At 52.1% G+C, this 15,333-nt stretch overlaps 1 protein-coding gene across 5 annotated transcripts in view; it reads right to left on the bottom strand.

The window, feature by feature from the left end:
* The window catches only part of ANKS1A (ankyrin repeat and sterile alpha motif domain containing 1A), a 77,977-nt gene that overhangs the window by 32,298 nt on the left and 30,346 nt on the right, over window positions 1-15,333 (bottom strand). For all 5 annotated transcript variants that reach the window (XM_027695154.1, XM_027695150.1, XM_027695149.1 and 2 more), the window contains 5 exons: window positions 14,832-14,942; window positions 14,547-14,743; window positions 13,115-13,207; window positions 8,990-9,107; window positions 3,166-3,731 (listed from right to left, as the gene is read on the bottom strand). In XM_027695154.1, the coding sequence (XP_027550955.1) occupies window positions 3,166-3,731; window positions 8,990-9,107; window positions 13,115-13,207; window positions 14,547-14,743; window positions 14,832-14,942 (1,085 nt within the window). The remainder of the gene's footprint in view (window positions 1-3,165; window positions 3,732-8,989; window positions 9,108-13,114; window positions 13,208-14,546; window positions 14,744-14,831; window positions 14,943-15,333) is intronic.

Genomic DNA, 15,333 nt, shown 5'->3' with positions numbered 1-15,333 from the left:
ATAAATAGCTACAGAATATTCATTAGTTCTTCAACTAATTCACTTGGGGGAAAAAAATGCATCAAAGTGGTGGACTGTGCACCTCCTGTTTTCTAAAAGAAGCTAAAGTAACATGCCTGTCTTATTCAGTTCCCTAAATTACTTTTGAAGGAGGTTTAATCTCTTCCTAGAGGAGCTGAAGTCAGAACACAGAACCACCTCATTTTGTGAGAGTGATGCTGGAACCTCTGAGTGCCACAATCATTAAAAATTCAGCACTGGAGCCACTTACTTGATAGGCAGCTGGAAGTGGAGGATTAAGGGATGTAGGGAGCCAGGTCTGAGGCTAATTCCCAGCAGCCTGCCTCTCTCCTTGCCCTGATCTCTTAACAGATCGTTTTTCTTACCAACACCTACAAGGCAGAAGAGCAGCCCCAGGCCCTGACTGCAGAGATCTCTGCTGGGAGCCCTGGGCACGAGCCAGGCAGATGTGCAGGGCTGGAGCTGCTCTGCAGAGGAGGAAGGCAGAGCAGATGCAGGTTAATCCACTCTGGAAGTGGGGCTGGAGCGGAGCCAGAGGCCCCCACCCCACCCCAGGGGTGCAAACGCAGGTTACTGTGCAGGAAATCCCCTGGTGAGCTGAGGAGATCATCCCCACCTGCTCAATATCCATGAGCCAATGACAAAACCCAAATCTATCACTTCAGCCCTCAGCCAGGTTTGGAAGGATTCATGTATTTATGCTGACTGTGAGATCTACCCCTCACATGCCTCCTTGCCCCCACTCTGCTTTCAGTGCCTGGGAAAGGCAGGGCTGTGTGATGAGAGTGTCAGGGCCCTGCTTGCACAGAGCTCCCACCATGGGGACTCCCAGGAAGGAGCAGGGACAGGAGGTGACAGGACGTGGCTGAACTGGCTCCTGGGCAGCCCAGAGCAACACTCCAGGCAAGTCCCTGGAGAAGGGGAGCTGCAACTGGGAACAGGAACGAGCTTTGCCAAGTGAATCATTCCTTCCCCATCCCACCCTTTTGGCAAAGCCAGCACCACCTTCCACTTCCAACAAAGGGCATTGGCAGTGCTCAGCCGGGGCAGGGATGTGACCCTTCCCTTCCAAGCAGCAGATTTTCTGTCCTGTCAGAGTGGCTGAGCACAGGCACCACGGCCCAGGGCAGTGCCAGCTCAGCCTGTGCCAGGGACACCACAGAGCCCTCCCTGCACACCTACTGCTGGCCAGGCTGGCAGGCAGAGCCCTTGGCCTGCTGGCCACAGCTGGGAACAGCACAGAGATCACTCCCCCCTTAGTCACCTGCATAAAGACTATTAAGAGAATAATATAAATATGCCATTGTTTCTCCTAAACACAGAGGAAAAGCCAAACCATCCCTAACAGGAGTGGCTCAAAAAGGTTTATGTTGGCCTGGTAAATTCAGAGGTTGTAAGTTGCATCCAATTCTGACCAGCTGCATTATCCCACCCAGGAAACTGATTCAACTCCCAATGACAACATTGCATTTATGTTTAAATCTCACTGTTGCCATTATGACCAGCTAGACCAACCCCTTTCTGCACATACAGATCCTGCAAGCCCCCAGCCATTCCCACAGGTGCTGCTCCGTGACTCCCCCTGGCAAACCAGTGCTCCGACCACAGGATGCTGCTGCCAGACTACAACAATTCCACAAAATGTTTCCATTATGTCAGAAATCAGGAAGACAAAACCATCAGGTTTTAATAGTACTTTTTTTTTTTTTTAAGTGAGACCTGCCCCGTTGCAGACAGATGTGAATTTTTCACATTCTTTCTCTGATTTCCTCACCTAAACACAAGAGGAAGCAGAAGCAGATTTTGTCTGGCTGCCTCGGAAATGAGGGGTTTGTTTACAAGCAGGAGGAAGCAGCTCCGAGGGTTCATCTGAGCAGAGGAAGCAGAGGCAGTGCAGGGGCAGGCAGCCCAACACTTGACCTCTGCTACCACTGCAGTTGTGCAGCACTGTGGAGTCAGAGGCTTCTGCCCTTTCAGTGTCTGCTGCAAACAGGTCAGATAAAAGCACGGGGGATTATCCAGTCCCTCCAAAACCTTCTGCTGCACTTTCCCTACACTATGGTACAACTGACCCGGGCAATTAACAGTGAAGCCTCTCCAGCCCAAGCAGCTGCAGAGGAAAACATCTTTTTGGCAACCCTGAGACCCAGCAGGGAGTGAGGGGGAGGGAGAGCATGGGCTGAGGGATGGGCTCACACTGAGGATAAATTCCCACATTGCTTTTAGCATCTCTGAATACCCCCCTCTCCCACAGAAGGTGATCTTCTCTCCAGGTCAGGGTCGGAGAGGCAGCTGAGCACCAGCCCGTGCAGAGAGGGGAGCAGGGGCACAACCCTCCCCCAGGTTTCCATGCCCAGCACACACAGCTCCACACCCCCAGCACTACACCGGGGGTTTAGTTCCTTTCAGAGTACAAAGAGTAGTTCATCCCAGCTTATCACTTCTGCAGCCACTGCTCTCCCCGCACAGAATCATCCCCAAAGAATGTATCAGTAATGCTGCGGTGCTGAATTTCAGAGGGACACTTAATCTCACCCCAGTGGCTCTCCAGGGCCAACTTTCGGAGCATGAAATATTTAACTGTCCGTGGGCGTCCGATATGATAATAAAGTGACTGCTAACCAGCCCCTGAAATACTGTGTGAGGAGGAAAGTGGGAGCTATTCAACACACAAACCAACCTAAGCACTCTCCTCCTTCCATCTCCGTGAACCCCGGACACTTCTCACCCCCCCAGCAGCAGAGACCCAGCAACACAACACCTCCAGATGCTGGGAGAGTCCACAGGGAAGAACTGGAAGGAGGAGGTCAGGATAAAGGTTGGTAAGGGGCACTGTTACAAAGTCTCCCTCATTTTGGGAACGTCTTGCTTCAAAGAAATCAAGCCCCGCATTTGAGCAAAAAACTTTGACAGTTTGAAAAGCCCCTCAGTTCTTGCAGTTCTGTTTCTCCCCCACTCCAATGAACTCTATCTTTTGGCACTTAACACCTTACAGACTCCCAGCTGAGCATGTGTCTGTTAATGCCATGTGAGAGTCAGTGAAAGCAACAGAACCCACCCAGGACCCCCAGGGCAGCGTGGCAGAGAGGAGCTCTGGCTGCAGTCACTCCCGGCACAGAGGCTCTTCAGCAAGCTCAGCCTTACCTCATCCCACTCCGAAGCGAAGGACGGGGACTTCTCCAGCCGCTTCTTCCCCGTGCTGCAGTTGGAGAGGGATTCACTGCGGCTCCCCATGGCATCGTCCTCTGTCGGGGAGCAGGTCAGCAGGTCAGAGTCCGACTTGGACAAGCTGCGGCTGAGTTTGAGCTCGGCTTTGGGCTTGCTGCCCAAGTGGGCCCTGCCCACAGCTCTGTCCCCCTCTTCCTCAGCAGCGCCGGGGTGCACGTGGGGCGTGACCGTGGCCGCGGGATCCGCCCGGCTGACGTGTGAGTGCTGCACCGTGGCGTAAACCACCGCCTGCTCCCGCTCCGGAGAGCTGCTCCGCACCGCTCCCGAGCCAGGTAAGTCAGCATCCTCCAGCTGCATAGCACCAGGGTGGCTTGTGGCTTCTGTGCCCCCCTTCTCTGCAGAGGAAACGAGCCTGAAAGGGTCCTCGCTTATCTCACAGATGGGAGAAGAGCCGTGAAGCAACCCTGAAAACTGCTCTGGCACCTGGATGTCCTGGCTGTCAGCAGGGTCCTGGCCGCGGCCACCGCTGCTCCTCCTGTGGTCTTCGAGGGAATGGAAACGGAGAGGAGGGGGAAATTAAAAACATGGAAGAAGCAGCAAAATTCCAGCTCTTTCCCTGCCCTCCCTCGGCGAGGGAGGGAGAGATAAAGAGAGAACAGTTCCGTATTGTTCCGCGTGCTCAGCTCGTACCCAAAGTCATGGCATTTATGAAATTCCAAACACTGGCCCGATTTACGCAATCTGGCAGCTCTCCGTGTTGTTTTATTCCTGTTAACACTAACTATCAGGCCTTGCTATATAAGGCCAAGAGAAGTGCTAACTATATCCTGTAGAGAGAGCAAGTGAGGTGGGAGCAGCAGGGACGGAGGCTCCTGGAACATCTGATCCGTCTCCATAAAGGCCACAGCGTTATTTGGAGCCGCGCTCTTGGCACGGGCTGCAGGGTGGGAAAGTGCCTGGACTGTAATTGACCTGCGAGTTCCAAAATCCACTCCCAAAAAAACCCACTGCCTTCCTCCCTAGTGGTTTCTGAGTTTAACCTCTCCTCCCTGCTCAGGGGAGAGAAATAAACAGTTTATGCAATAAAAAAAAACTTGAGCAAAAGGTCTCTCTTGCAATGAACCACCGAGCACAGAATGGTCGGAGCTGGCAGAGCACCAGCTGCCCCAGAAATGTGACACTGGTTCCATGCCACTCCTGCCCCAGCAGCCTTAATATCAGGTACCAGGGTCCTGCATAAACCATGAATAATTGACTGATACCCAGTGCCAAGCGTGTGCACACACACCTGTACTCACCTGTCACAGCTCAGCAAGTGTTTCAACTGCAAAAGCAAAACTCTGTCAAGTCAACAAGTCTAACTTTGGTTTCCCAGGATTCCTTTGCCCTCCCAGCATTGCTTGCAAATTTTAACCACTTCTATTCAGTGCTGAAGAATCTCTTCAGTCTGAGGACCAAAAATCCATGCTGGAAAGGAACAACAAGCAAAGCACCCCAATAAAGAGGCTCTGAAACACAAGGAGGATGTTTGGATGTGAAGAGGAAATTGTTTGCCTTGCAGACAGCAGCTCTGGGAAGCCAAGGCAAAGGAACTCTCCTTTCTGTGAGCAAAATAATGAATTCTACTTTAAATAAAAGCAGCCTGTCAGCAGCAGCAGCAGCGAGCCCAACTCCTTCCCCCAGCACCTTTCCAGCACCAAGCCTGAGCAGGGGATTTTCAAACACCAACAGCCATCGGGTTTTGTGGTCTGCCCTCACACCAGAAATGGGCAGGAAAGGGCTGAATTTGTCCTTTGCCTTTGTGTGGGGGTCCCAGGCACCCTGTGCCCCACGTCCCTGGCAGGGGAGGGCCGGGAGCAGCCAGAGCCTGGCCAGGGCAGCACCACAGCCCTCACTGCTCCCTGGGATCCAGTGATGGGAGGGATTATCTCATCCTGGATCCTGTGAGTTAGAGATTCCAGGACAGTGAAGTAGTTGTTGACTCGCATGGGCACATTAAACCACCAGTTCTGTGACTGGAGCTGCCAAGGGAGAGGCAGGTCCCAGCACTGGCTGGAGGGGGGGTCAGCAGCAGCACCCAGATAACAAGGCCAGACTGGACTCAGTTCCTTTGCATAAAGCTCTGACGCTGCAATGCTGGAGAGAAACCTCAAGAGGAGAAACCCCAGAGGAGATCAGATGTGCTTCAGTCACTGGTCAGAGTGGTACTGATGCAAAGCCACTGACTGGTGAGCAGGACACACCTAAACCTGTGGGGAGGAGAGAGCTTTTGCAGTCTTTCTTCCAAACCTCTTCCCTTCCTTGGAAACTGTTTCTTCCATGCCCCAGCTTAACCTTTACTGACATTTCTGCAGAAGGCAGAGAGGGGGCTGGCAAAAGTTTGTGCCACGTGCTGGAACACTTGAGTCCAGCCAGAACAAAGTGCTCCAAATCCAGCTCCAGAGCCTCACAAAGGGCTCCTGTTGGACAGCAATCACAGCCACCCACTCATCTGCAAGCCAAGGAGGGACTCCAAATACAGGGCAGCTGCCAGGGAACCAAGGGATAGAGTGAGGGCAACAGCACTTGCTCAGAAGATGTGAGGAACATCTTGCAGGACACATTTCAGAGCCTGTCCTGAAAGCTGCAGACATAAGAACTAATGTAGCAAGTAAAGAGTCATCTCACTCCTTTTTATCACTGAGATGCACACAGCAGGAACACTGAGGGCTCTCCAGGCCTCACCTTTTAAGGGATCTGGAAGGGTCATCCTCCTCCAGTTACACCTTTTAACTCAGAACACCTTTTAACTACCACAGGGACTTCTGCCCAACTCCATTTGCTGATTTTACACCCCAGCACAGATCATCTGACTGACCCTGACTTTGGCCACAGCCTGCTGCAGGTCTCACCCACAGGAGAGGTTGCTTCCAACCCTTCCTGGGATCACGAGCCTATTCCTGGGTACAGACTGTCTGCTTCCCTGGGAGGATTTAATTAAGAGCTTCTCTGCCAGCAGCCTGAGGACTCCAGATATGAAGCACTTCCCTAAACACTCCACACTAAGCTGCAACCACCCTGCCTCGACTGGATTTCTTTCCCTACATATCAACAGCAGGATTTGTCTCATGCCCCTGGATTAGGAGAATGAAGCTGTTACTGCAGCTGCTGTTTGCTCAAGCTCCCCAGCCTTAAAACCAGCAAGGGCATACAGCAGCCTCTGACTTGCACATGGAAAAGGCTTTCCATGCTACATCAGGCCAGAATTTGTCAAGTGAGGAGCAGGCAAATCTCCTTCCCATGGCACAGAAGGCCCGAGGAGGAAGCTGGCAAAACTAACCCTCACCTGCAGTAGAAGTGAAGCACGGGCTCATTCCACAGCCTGTACTGCCTGTGGGACCCAGCTGAGGATGGCACACTCCTGGGTCAGTGTCACCAAGCTCAGTCACTCCAGACAGAGTTTCTCCACCCCAACTTGTGCTCTTGTGCACTCCCTCCCCTCTTCAGAAAAAGTAATGAGACACTGTCCTGTGGAAGCAGCACAGAACAACCTCACAAGTATCAGTCTGTAATAACTATCAGAAGGCACCAAGTCAGTCCTACCTGCAGCTGGTCACTGCTGACAGCACCTGGGGGTGATTCCTGAGAAGCCAGACACATCAGAACTCAAAGATCTTTTCCACGTTCACCCTCCATCACATCTCTTTTGAGGCAGCAGGAGTTCAGAGGTCTCCTCCTGGTCACTCTACACACAGTCCCCCACTCAACTTATTTTCACACCCTGTTCCAGGGTCTGAGTGCCCTGACTGCACACGTGTGAGCACACACCACAGGGGAAGGGAGAGTATTTGGCTTAAACCACTTCTGACACTCTGCCCAAAACACGAGGCCAACTTCTCCCAGTGCTCCAGCATGTGACAGCAGGCTGCTCTAACACACACAAAGGCCACCAAAGCCAGTGGATAATGCCACATTCATCTGCTGGTTGGACACAGGACAACTGGCAGCCAGAGGAACAAAGGCAGCTATCACAGATGAAAGGCACCATTAAACCCGCGTGGCTGAAATTCGGCGTTTCCGCTGCCCTGAAACGCCCTCCCAACAGCCCCGAGAACCCAACTCCTCATCTCCTGACCAAAGACTGCTCCAGAACTCATCCAGAAGCCCAGACCCTCACATCGAGGGCCAAGAAGCAGTTCAAAGCCATCTTTAGCCTGTTTCATGTCTTGGGATGGAGCTGCTGCCTTTGATGCTCCAGGACCCTTCTGACCCAGAGGTGGAAAAATTCTCCAACACCTCAATGAAGGCTTCAGTCCCTCCTCCCTCAGCCCTTGTTTAACTCTTTGCCAAAATGACTCTGCTACTCCCTAAATGCATCTTCTCCCCTCCATCAGCCACTGACTGCATTTAAAGAGCAGGCAAGCCCTGGAAGATGAGAAAACTCAACAGCATCCTTGGATTTCTCCCACTACAACAGTGGGAAGGGCTTCACACTTGTTACAAACACAGCAACACTTTCCATGGAGTGCAAACCCTGAAGTCACAGCTTTTATCTTTCCAGCTGTAGATTAAAAGACAGGACTCTGCTCTGGATCTGTATAAGGCTAAAGATCTTCCTGTGACCTCTCATGATGTTCAGCCTAAGAGTTCTGCATCAAGAACATACAGCTGCATTCCTCTGAGGTTTCACTTTAATCTGACACATAATTAGGACACACCTCCTCTCACACTAATCAAGTCTGGACACAGCAGCCAGAGGAAGGAGTGGAGCAGTTGGAGTAGCTCGTGCTTGAATAACCAGCAATAGCTGCCCGCTGAGGAGAGCCTGAAAGCTCTGGCTCAGTGCTGTCACCCAGGGTCTGCTCCTGGCCCAGACTGCAAAGCATCAACCTGAAAAGCTCCCAGACTTGGCCTCTGGCAGCGAGGGGACTTTGGCAAGTGCTGGTGGGAACACAATGACCTCTTGTGCCACCCTGGGCCAGTAAGGAGAGCAGCAGGACTTGAGCAATGAGAGTTAATGTGCTGCAAGGAGGGAAAACACCTGCAGGTCTGACAGGGCACTCAGTGAGGCATCCCTTGTCCATCCTCAGAATGAGAAGGGTTCCAGTGTGAGAGTCCAAATTAAATCCTTCCAAATTCCTGCTCAAGACTTTTGAATAAAGCTGGAAATCTTTTCTCTCTAAACAAATCTTTTTTGTTGTTGTTGCAAGAAAGCCAAAAAGCCAACAAGAGTCAAACACAAGAGACAAGGTGTTTCCAGATCCTTCATAAAGCACAGAATTCCCTCTGGGGGAGGAGAGACTGGTTCAATATATACCTGGCTACCCCATGGATCTGTGTCAGTTCTAGTTCTTGCTCTACACACTTCTGTTTTCCTCCTCTCTTAGTTTCCATCTCAAATTAGCTTTAACACAGAGCAGGATGTTGATTTTACAGCAGGACAGCAGAAACCTGCAGCGCCAGCTGGATGCACAACACAGCTCACTGGAATGCTCACACTGCTCATCTCCCCTGGAACAGCCTCCAGCCTCCCACCCTCTGCATTTGCTTAGCTGAGCACAAGATTTGGGTATTTCTGAGTTCACAGAGCAGGTCCTCAGAATCTCAGCTATCCCACAGCTGCCCTTCCTCCTCGTACACTCTGTACAGGAACACTCAGAGCTCTCCTGTACCAGAGGGAGGATCACCAGGAAACACAACAATCACCCTCCAGCCCCCACCCAGCAGAGACTTCCATTGTTCCAGTTGCCCTCTGCCCTCTGTATTTTCCTGAAGTGCAGGGAAGTGCTTCAAGGGCTCTGTTCTTTGGATGGTCACTCACCTTTTGTTTTCCTGTCCACTGCAACCGGTTTCTTAGTTTCTGCTGTAAGCAACAGCTCGTAGGGGTGTTCCTCTTCCTCAGCTCCACTTCCCCTGCTCTTCCCCCAGGCAGCAGAGGCCTAATGAAGAACAGCACAATGTGGAGCTCTGCAAAGCAATGCTTTGTCCTGGCATAAAGCCCACAGCCTCTGTGCCATGGGTTAAGCAAGGAATTAGCAGAGGGACCACCTTTGCTGCAGAGTGTGAGCCAAAATCTAATACCCCTCCCCTTTTCTTTTTTTAACCCCCTCAACAAACACCCACCCAAACCCCCTTTAATTTTTAGTATCTCAGATGCTGATAGCTTTCCAGCACTGGCCAACTGACTCACTGTGCAAGAGCTGCAGACAGCCTGGAGGGGGAAAAGAGCTGAGGCCGTTATTCCTGTTCATCCCAACTCAGACTCGTTGTTGCTATTGGAATTTGCATTGTCATTCACTATTTAGCTGCTGGCCCTATTAGGACAGGGCTGAAAAGAACAAAAGCCCAAAACCTGCTACCTTCTCAGATCCAGCATTTCTGACCTCAGGATGGAGGGCATATCCGGGACTGAAGAGTCCTGAGGCAGCACTGTATGAATTCAGTTTAACTCCAGGATGTGCAGCAGCGACTGCACTTATTTAAATCCCCCAAAGCCTCCAGTTAGAGCTGGTTTGGAACCCTGGCAGACCCTCCCCGAGCTGCTCTGGAAAGCCACCATCCATGTGCAGGGATGAGGTTTTGGCACAGGATCCAGACAAGTCTTGCTGCAGACTCACATGTTGGCCAACACCAACGCCAAGGATGACAGGCCCTGGATGTCCCTGGGTGCCATCCCAGTGCTGATGGGGTTGAACTGGCCTTCAGGGCACCCTGCCAGCACAGTCAGCTCCCTTTCAGCACCATCTCCTGGCCAGATCCTGGCAGACTGATGCACCCCTGCCCCAGGAGCTCAGCAATGAGCCCTGGCAACAGGGCCTAAAGGGGCTCCAAGGGAGCTGGGGAGGGGCATGGGGTGATAGGAAGTTTTGGCTGCCCCATCCCTGGAGGTGTTCAAGGCCAGGTTGGATAAGGTTTTGAGCAACCTGGTCTAGTGGAAGGTGTCCCTGCCCATGGCAAGGGGTTGGAACTGTATGGTCTTTAAGGTCCCTTCCAACCCAAACCATTTTGTGATCCCATGTGTGACTACAGCCAACCCGAAGCCAGAAAGCAAATGATCTCTACCTGCTGCCAGGATAGGGAGGAACAGGTCTGAACAAAACACTGCTCAGACTTCTGGACCTCCCACTGCCTCACCAGCAGACCACACACCACCTCCTCCTCTGCCCCAAAGTGAAAGCACCAGAGCTGCTCCAAGGGCAAATCGGTACCTACCTGACTGCAACCCAGCCAGGAGCTCTGGAAGCTTAGGGAGCCTTGGAGAGACACCCAGGAGTCAGCAGCACAGACAGGATTCCAACATCCATGTGCTGTTCTGCACGAGCCCAGTTGGCTTTTAAAGCAACTTTCTCAATAGGAGGAAACGAGCTCTGTCCGGCCCGGGAAGTGTTTATTGTACCTGCTCTGAGCAGGAGCTGCCAGGCAGACCTGCTCCCTTCCAGGTGAAGGAGCTTGTAATGAGCAAATTAGGGAAAAAATTCTGACCAGATGGTGGCACAAAACCATCAGACCAGAACAGCAGGTAACAGGTTCTCACCCGTGATCTTGGAAAAATCCTGCCCAGCAGCAGCCTGTCAGCACAGCAGCAGCCTGGACCTTCTGCCAGGCTCTAGTGCTCTCCTGACACTCCAGTGGATGATGATTCCTGTGCTGTCCTCTTTAAATGCACTGAAGGCAGGAGCTCCCCAGCAGCACATAGTTCCCAACTTCTGCTTTGTGAACTTTTGTGCTGGTATCCATGGGCCTGGTTACACTTGATTTTCTCCACCTCTCATCCTTCCAAGCCTTAAATAGAGTTTCAAGTTCAAATTGACTCAAAATGAAGACCATTGCTGGAGAACTGTGCTTGCTCTGTGACCAGGAGCAACAAAACCAAATAAAGCTTTCTTCCAATTCAGCTTCCAGTCCCTCAGACGTTGTTTGCACATACAAATGTTCACTTCTAGCAAAGCCCAAAAATAAGATGCTGTGGGTGAATAATGAGGATACTCTTTAAGATGTACTTAATCCACAGCAGAGGACTTTGAGAGACTTTCTAAAGGGTAACTCATCTCTTCCTCTCTCCTCCCTCCCAGAGCTGCAGACCAAACTGCTGGAACCACCGCGGCGCCTCGTCCTTGATCCGCACTTCCCTTCCGGAGACGAGCAGTAAACAGCTGGAACCCAAGTTTAATTTGACAATGTAGGCTCTTACTCAACTCCAAACCCAGAAGGTTTCTGGAGATAGTGAAAGGCACCACTCAAGCACCTCCACACAATCAGCTCCTTTGCCTGTTTGTACCAACATTTTTCCATGATGAAAGTGAAAAGTTTGTTTACACTCATCTGTTTTAACTGATAGCTCCAGCTTGGCAAGGAATAAAAAGACTACTTTGGAAACTAGAGTTTGGCCCAACTCCAGAATATTCAATGACTAACTGTCCTGGCTCCAACAGGAGAGCAGGGCTGCAGGATGGCAGATTGGGATGCTGCAGTGAGATGTTTGCAGCACTCCGAAGCATATTCCTGTTCACGCCTGCCTGACCCAGAGAGAACATGCACTGAGGTGATAAAAGACAGGCAAGAAAAGCAGAGAAAAGCAGAGCAGGTCAGGAGAAGCAATCAAAGAAAAAGGATCAGCCCCAAACTACCTCATCAGTACATCCAGAAGGTCGTTTCCAGGCAGCCACACTCTGCCCATAAGTTCTATCACTGAAGTTGGTCACAAATCAAGATCTCCCCGGTGAGTCACTGCCATTTGCCAGCAAGATTCCCTTTAATGGATCATGCTTCCAAAGCCATTAATGGCAGGACAACACAGCAGGTGTTTGATAATTAAACGTGGCAAGATACCTCTAGCAGGAGCAGTCAGGGCACGTTTGCCTCCCTCGTGTTTCTTGTCATAAACAAGTTCTGCTTCCCAATTATGGCATGACCTGCTGCCCAGCTCTCCTCTGCCAGAGCCAGGCACAGGACCAGTTATCACACCCTGCATTCGAACAGCAGTGCAGGGATCAGTCACAATGTCACAGCCCACCTCCCCTGTTTGTGCACAGCTCGGAGCTTTACCCTCTCTGAAGTCAGTTGTACTACAGCAGACCATGTTCACTCGTGTCTCGTGTGGATTTGACACACTCCAGACAACAGATCCCATTTATGCTTTGCAGAACTCCAGCAGATCAGCACATTCAAACAAGGCACGTGTTGAACCAGAGCCTGCTCTGACAGCAGAGGTGTCACACACTCCATGGGTTTCACACACAACCCACTGCCCTTGGGAAAGCACAAAAATCCACAGATTTGGGTTTGCTTTGAAGGTTTTCCTGGGTGTCAGCAGAAGTTGCCAAGACACATTTGTGGTTTCCCACAGCCGTGTTTCCTGGAGAGCCCTCATATCTGAGGTTCACAGGCAGGTGAATAAAGATGAGCACCAGGAAGCCCAGGAGCAACACTACGGAATGTGGGAGCTTTAGTTCCATCAGAAAGCAGCTCAGATGCAGAAGGCAGCTTTCAGATGTGCTCGGCCAGATCCTCAGCTGAATTCAAGCCCCTGATCCCTGCTCATGTCAGTGGGACCCACCGGCCCACGCAGCTCCTGCACAGCTGGGAGCTCAGAGGAAGCAGAACTCTTGGTGTGTCTGCATTTCGGTCCAAGTGGAGATGCACGTGGTGGGATCTGTGCAAGTGGCAATGGTCCACATCACAACGTGATTCAGAAAAGCCTCTTCCTAAGGGAATTCTCAGCCAAGAATAGGAAAGTAAGGCTGAAGGTCAACACTGAGGTGCCCTGGAAGAGCTGGACAAAGGAAGTTCCCATGGCAAGGACAGCAGCAATGCTGAGTGAGGGAATGTTTCACATTCACAGCCCAACTAGCACAGGAGGTAACAGCATCCTTGGCTCCTCCCAAATTATTAAAACTGGTCTTTGAACCACTCTCCCATAAAACACCCCAGATCAAGCCCCACATACCTCAGAGGGAGCACTGTGACCTATCTTCTTCTCCACATGCTGCTCCTCCTCCTCGTCGGGCGGGGGCTTGGCCGGCGGTGGGGGACGTTCTCTCTGTGGGGAAGACAAGCACTGTCAGCTGGGCTGGCACAGCTCGGCCCTTCTGCTCCCACCAGCCCCCAGTCCCCACTGCTGTGGATGCAGCAAGGACCTCCCCCCATTAATCTGGATGGAGGAGTTCAGCCCTGACAGCACAGAGCTGGGCAGTGGCTGCTGCCTCTCCTCCACCTCTCCTGCAGACACTGATGTGGGCAGAGCTCTTCCTGCTCACACAGTCTCACTCCACACCCAGACCTGCATCTCCACAGCACTGCACAAAGGAGTCAGGAATGAGCTGATGGGGACAAAAGGAAGACTCATGGCTTGTGTCTTAGTGAAACAATAACAGGAATAAGTGATGCCAGAGGCAGCTCTTATAGTGGAAAACCAGAGATCAAGAGACAGTGCTGCACCAAAGTCCTCCAATATCCAGGGATTGCCAGTGGGCAGCTGGAGCTGCTGCCCGGTCAGAGCATATCCCCAGGCCACCTCCTGCTCAGCCACAGCTCCATCTAATGGCAAAGGGAAGCAGCAGAGCTGCACTGCTCCAACAGCAAGTTTGGGGAGAAACTCCAGCGAGCTCCTGGAGCACATCCCTCTTCCTGCTCCCTCCTCACTGCAGCTCAGCCTCTCCTTTATCTGTAACAGAGCTGAACTTATTTCACACCAGACACTGTTAGTACAAGACAATGACAAGATTTGGTCAGTGACAGGACAGTGCATCTGGTACTGCTCACCTGAGTGAGACCTGGCTGAAATGTCCATCTGCTAAAGCTTTTGTCCCATTTCTACTTTATTTGCTCTCAGCACAGGCCAAAGGCTGCCCCTCTTTGCAGAGAGGGAAACTATGGCTACTGTGCCCCCAGCAGTTAAACTGTTCATTGCTGCTCTGCCTCTTGTCCAAAAATGCCTCCATGGAGCAGGCTTTGGAAAAGCAATCAGAACACAGCCCCCGAAGCTGACCCAGCACTGCAGGGCCCATGTCCCATCTGTCCCACAGCAGCCTTCCCGTGGACTGCTAACAGGGCAGCAGATGCAGCTGACAGAAGGTGAGGAAGACTTCTCTGGGGACAGTTCCAGGAGCCTTGTGTTGCCTTGCAAAGCCTGGAGTACCCTCTTCAGATCTGTGCAAGTAATACACAAAGGTGCAGCTGCTTGTAGGCAATACGTGCAGTTATTCCCTGTGAACAGGCCAGGGAAGGAGGAGAGGTACCTGCCTGCTTTAATCAGTGTCAGGGAAGGGTTTAAAGATTTCCTCAAGCTGAGGGACTGGCAGCCTGCTGCAAAACCTGACAGTGGAGGTGGGTCCCCTGTGCCCTGGGGGGAGCAGGGCTGAGCACACACAGCTACGTACAGGCCTGACTGTGGCTGCTTTGGGGCCGCTCGGCTCAGCCTCCCTGTTCCCGGAGTCCCGGTCCGAGGATCTCCCGCTGGCCAGGCTGTCCAGGGAGTGGCAGGAGGTCGCGTTGTACAAGGCTTCATAGGGGCTCTCCTCCTCAGGGTTCACGTCAAAATTGATGATCAGCTCTGTCACGGCTTTGTCCACATCTCCTGGGGGAGGAAGAGAGACAGGCTCAGCACCGGGGCTCCTGCACTCAGCATCAGCACCTGCAGGGAGAGGAGAGCTGGGGGTGCCCACCCTGAGACGTCCGGCCCGTGGGATCGGCGGCGGGAGCGAGTGGGGCTGGAGCCAGCGGGGCTGGAGCAGACTTCTCTACAGCTTTGGCACTTTTCTTCCCAACGGTGTAATCTGGAATGGGTGGGGCACAGGGTCAGCTCACGTCAGTCTGGCTTTCTGTCCCCATCAGCACATGGCACCTCCTCCCGCGCGGGTGGAAGGCCAACTGTCAGCTTATTAAGTTTCCAAAAAATAACCAAAGCACATTATTAAACCTTGCAGCTCAGATCCCAAAATAGAAGCAGGCGGCCTCTTTAATCACAGGCACAAGGGGCCTTTGAACTTTTAGAGTCTTTAATCAGAAAGCTGCAAAGCTGCTGTATGGACACAGAGTCACGGAGCAGATTGGTGTTGTAAACACAAGCTCCATCACTGAACAGTCGTGAGACAGAGAAACCAATTACAGCTGCAGCCCCTCAACCACAGGTAAAGCCAGAAGCAACCAGCTGATGTGAGTATGTCC

The sequence above is a fragment of the Neopelma chrysocephalum genome, unplaced genomic scaffold, assembly GCF_003984885.1.
Source record: "Neopelma chrysocephalum unplaced genomic scaffold, ASM398488v2 Primary Assembly neopelma1_100, whole genome shotgun sequence".
Taxonomy (NCBI): domain Eukaryota; kingdom Metazoa; phylum Chordata; class Aves; order Passeriformes; family Pipridae; genus Neopelma; species Neopelma chrysocephalum.
The sequence above is the reverse complement of the archived record's forward strand: the minus strand, read 5'-3'. Positions and strand labels throughout refer to the sequence as shown.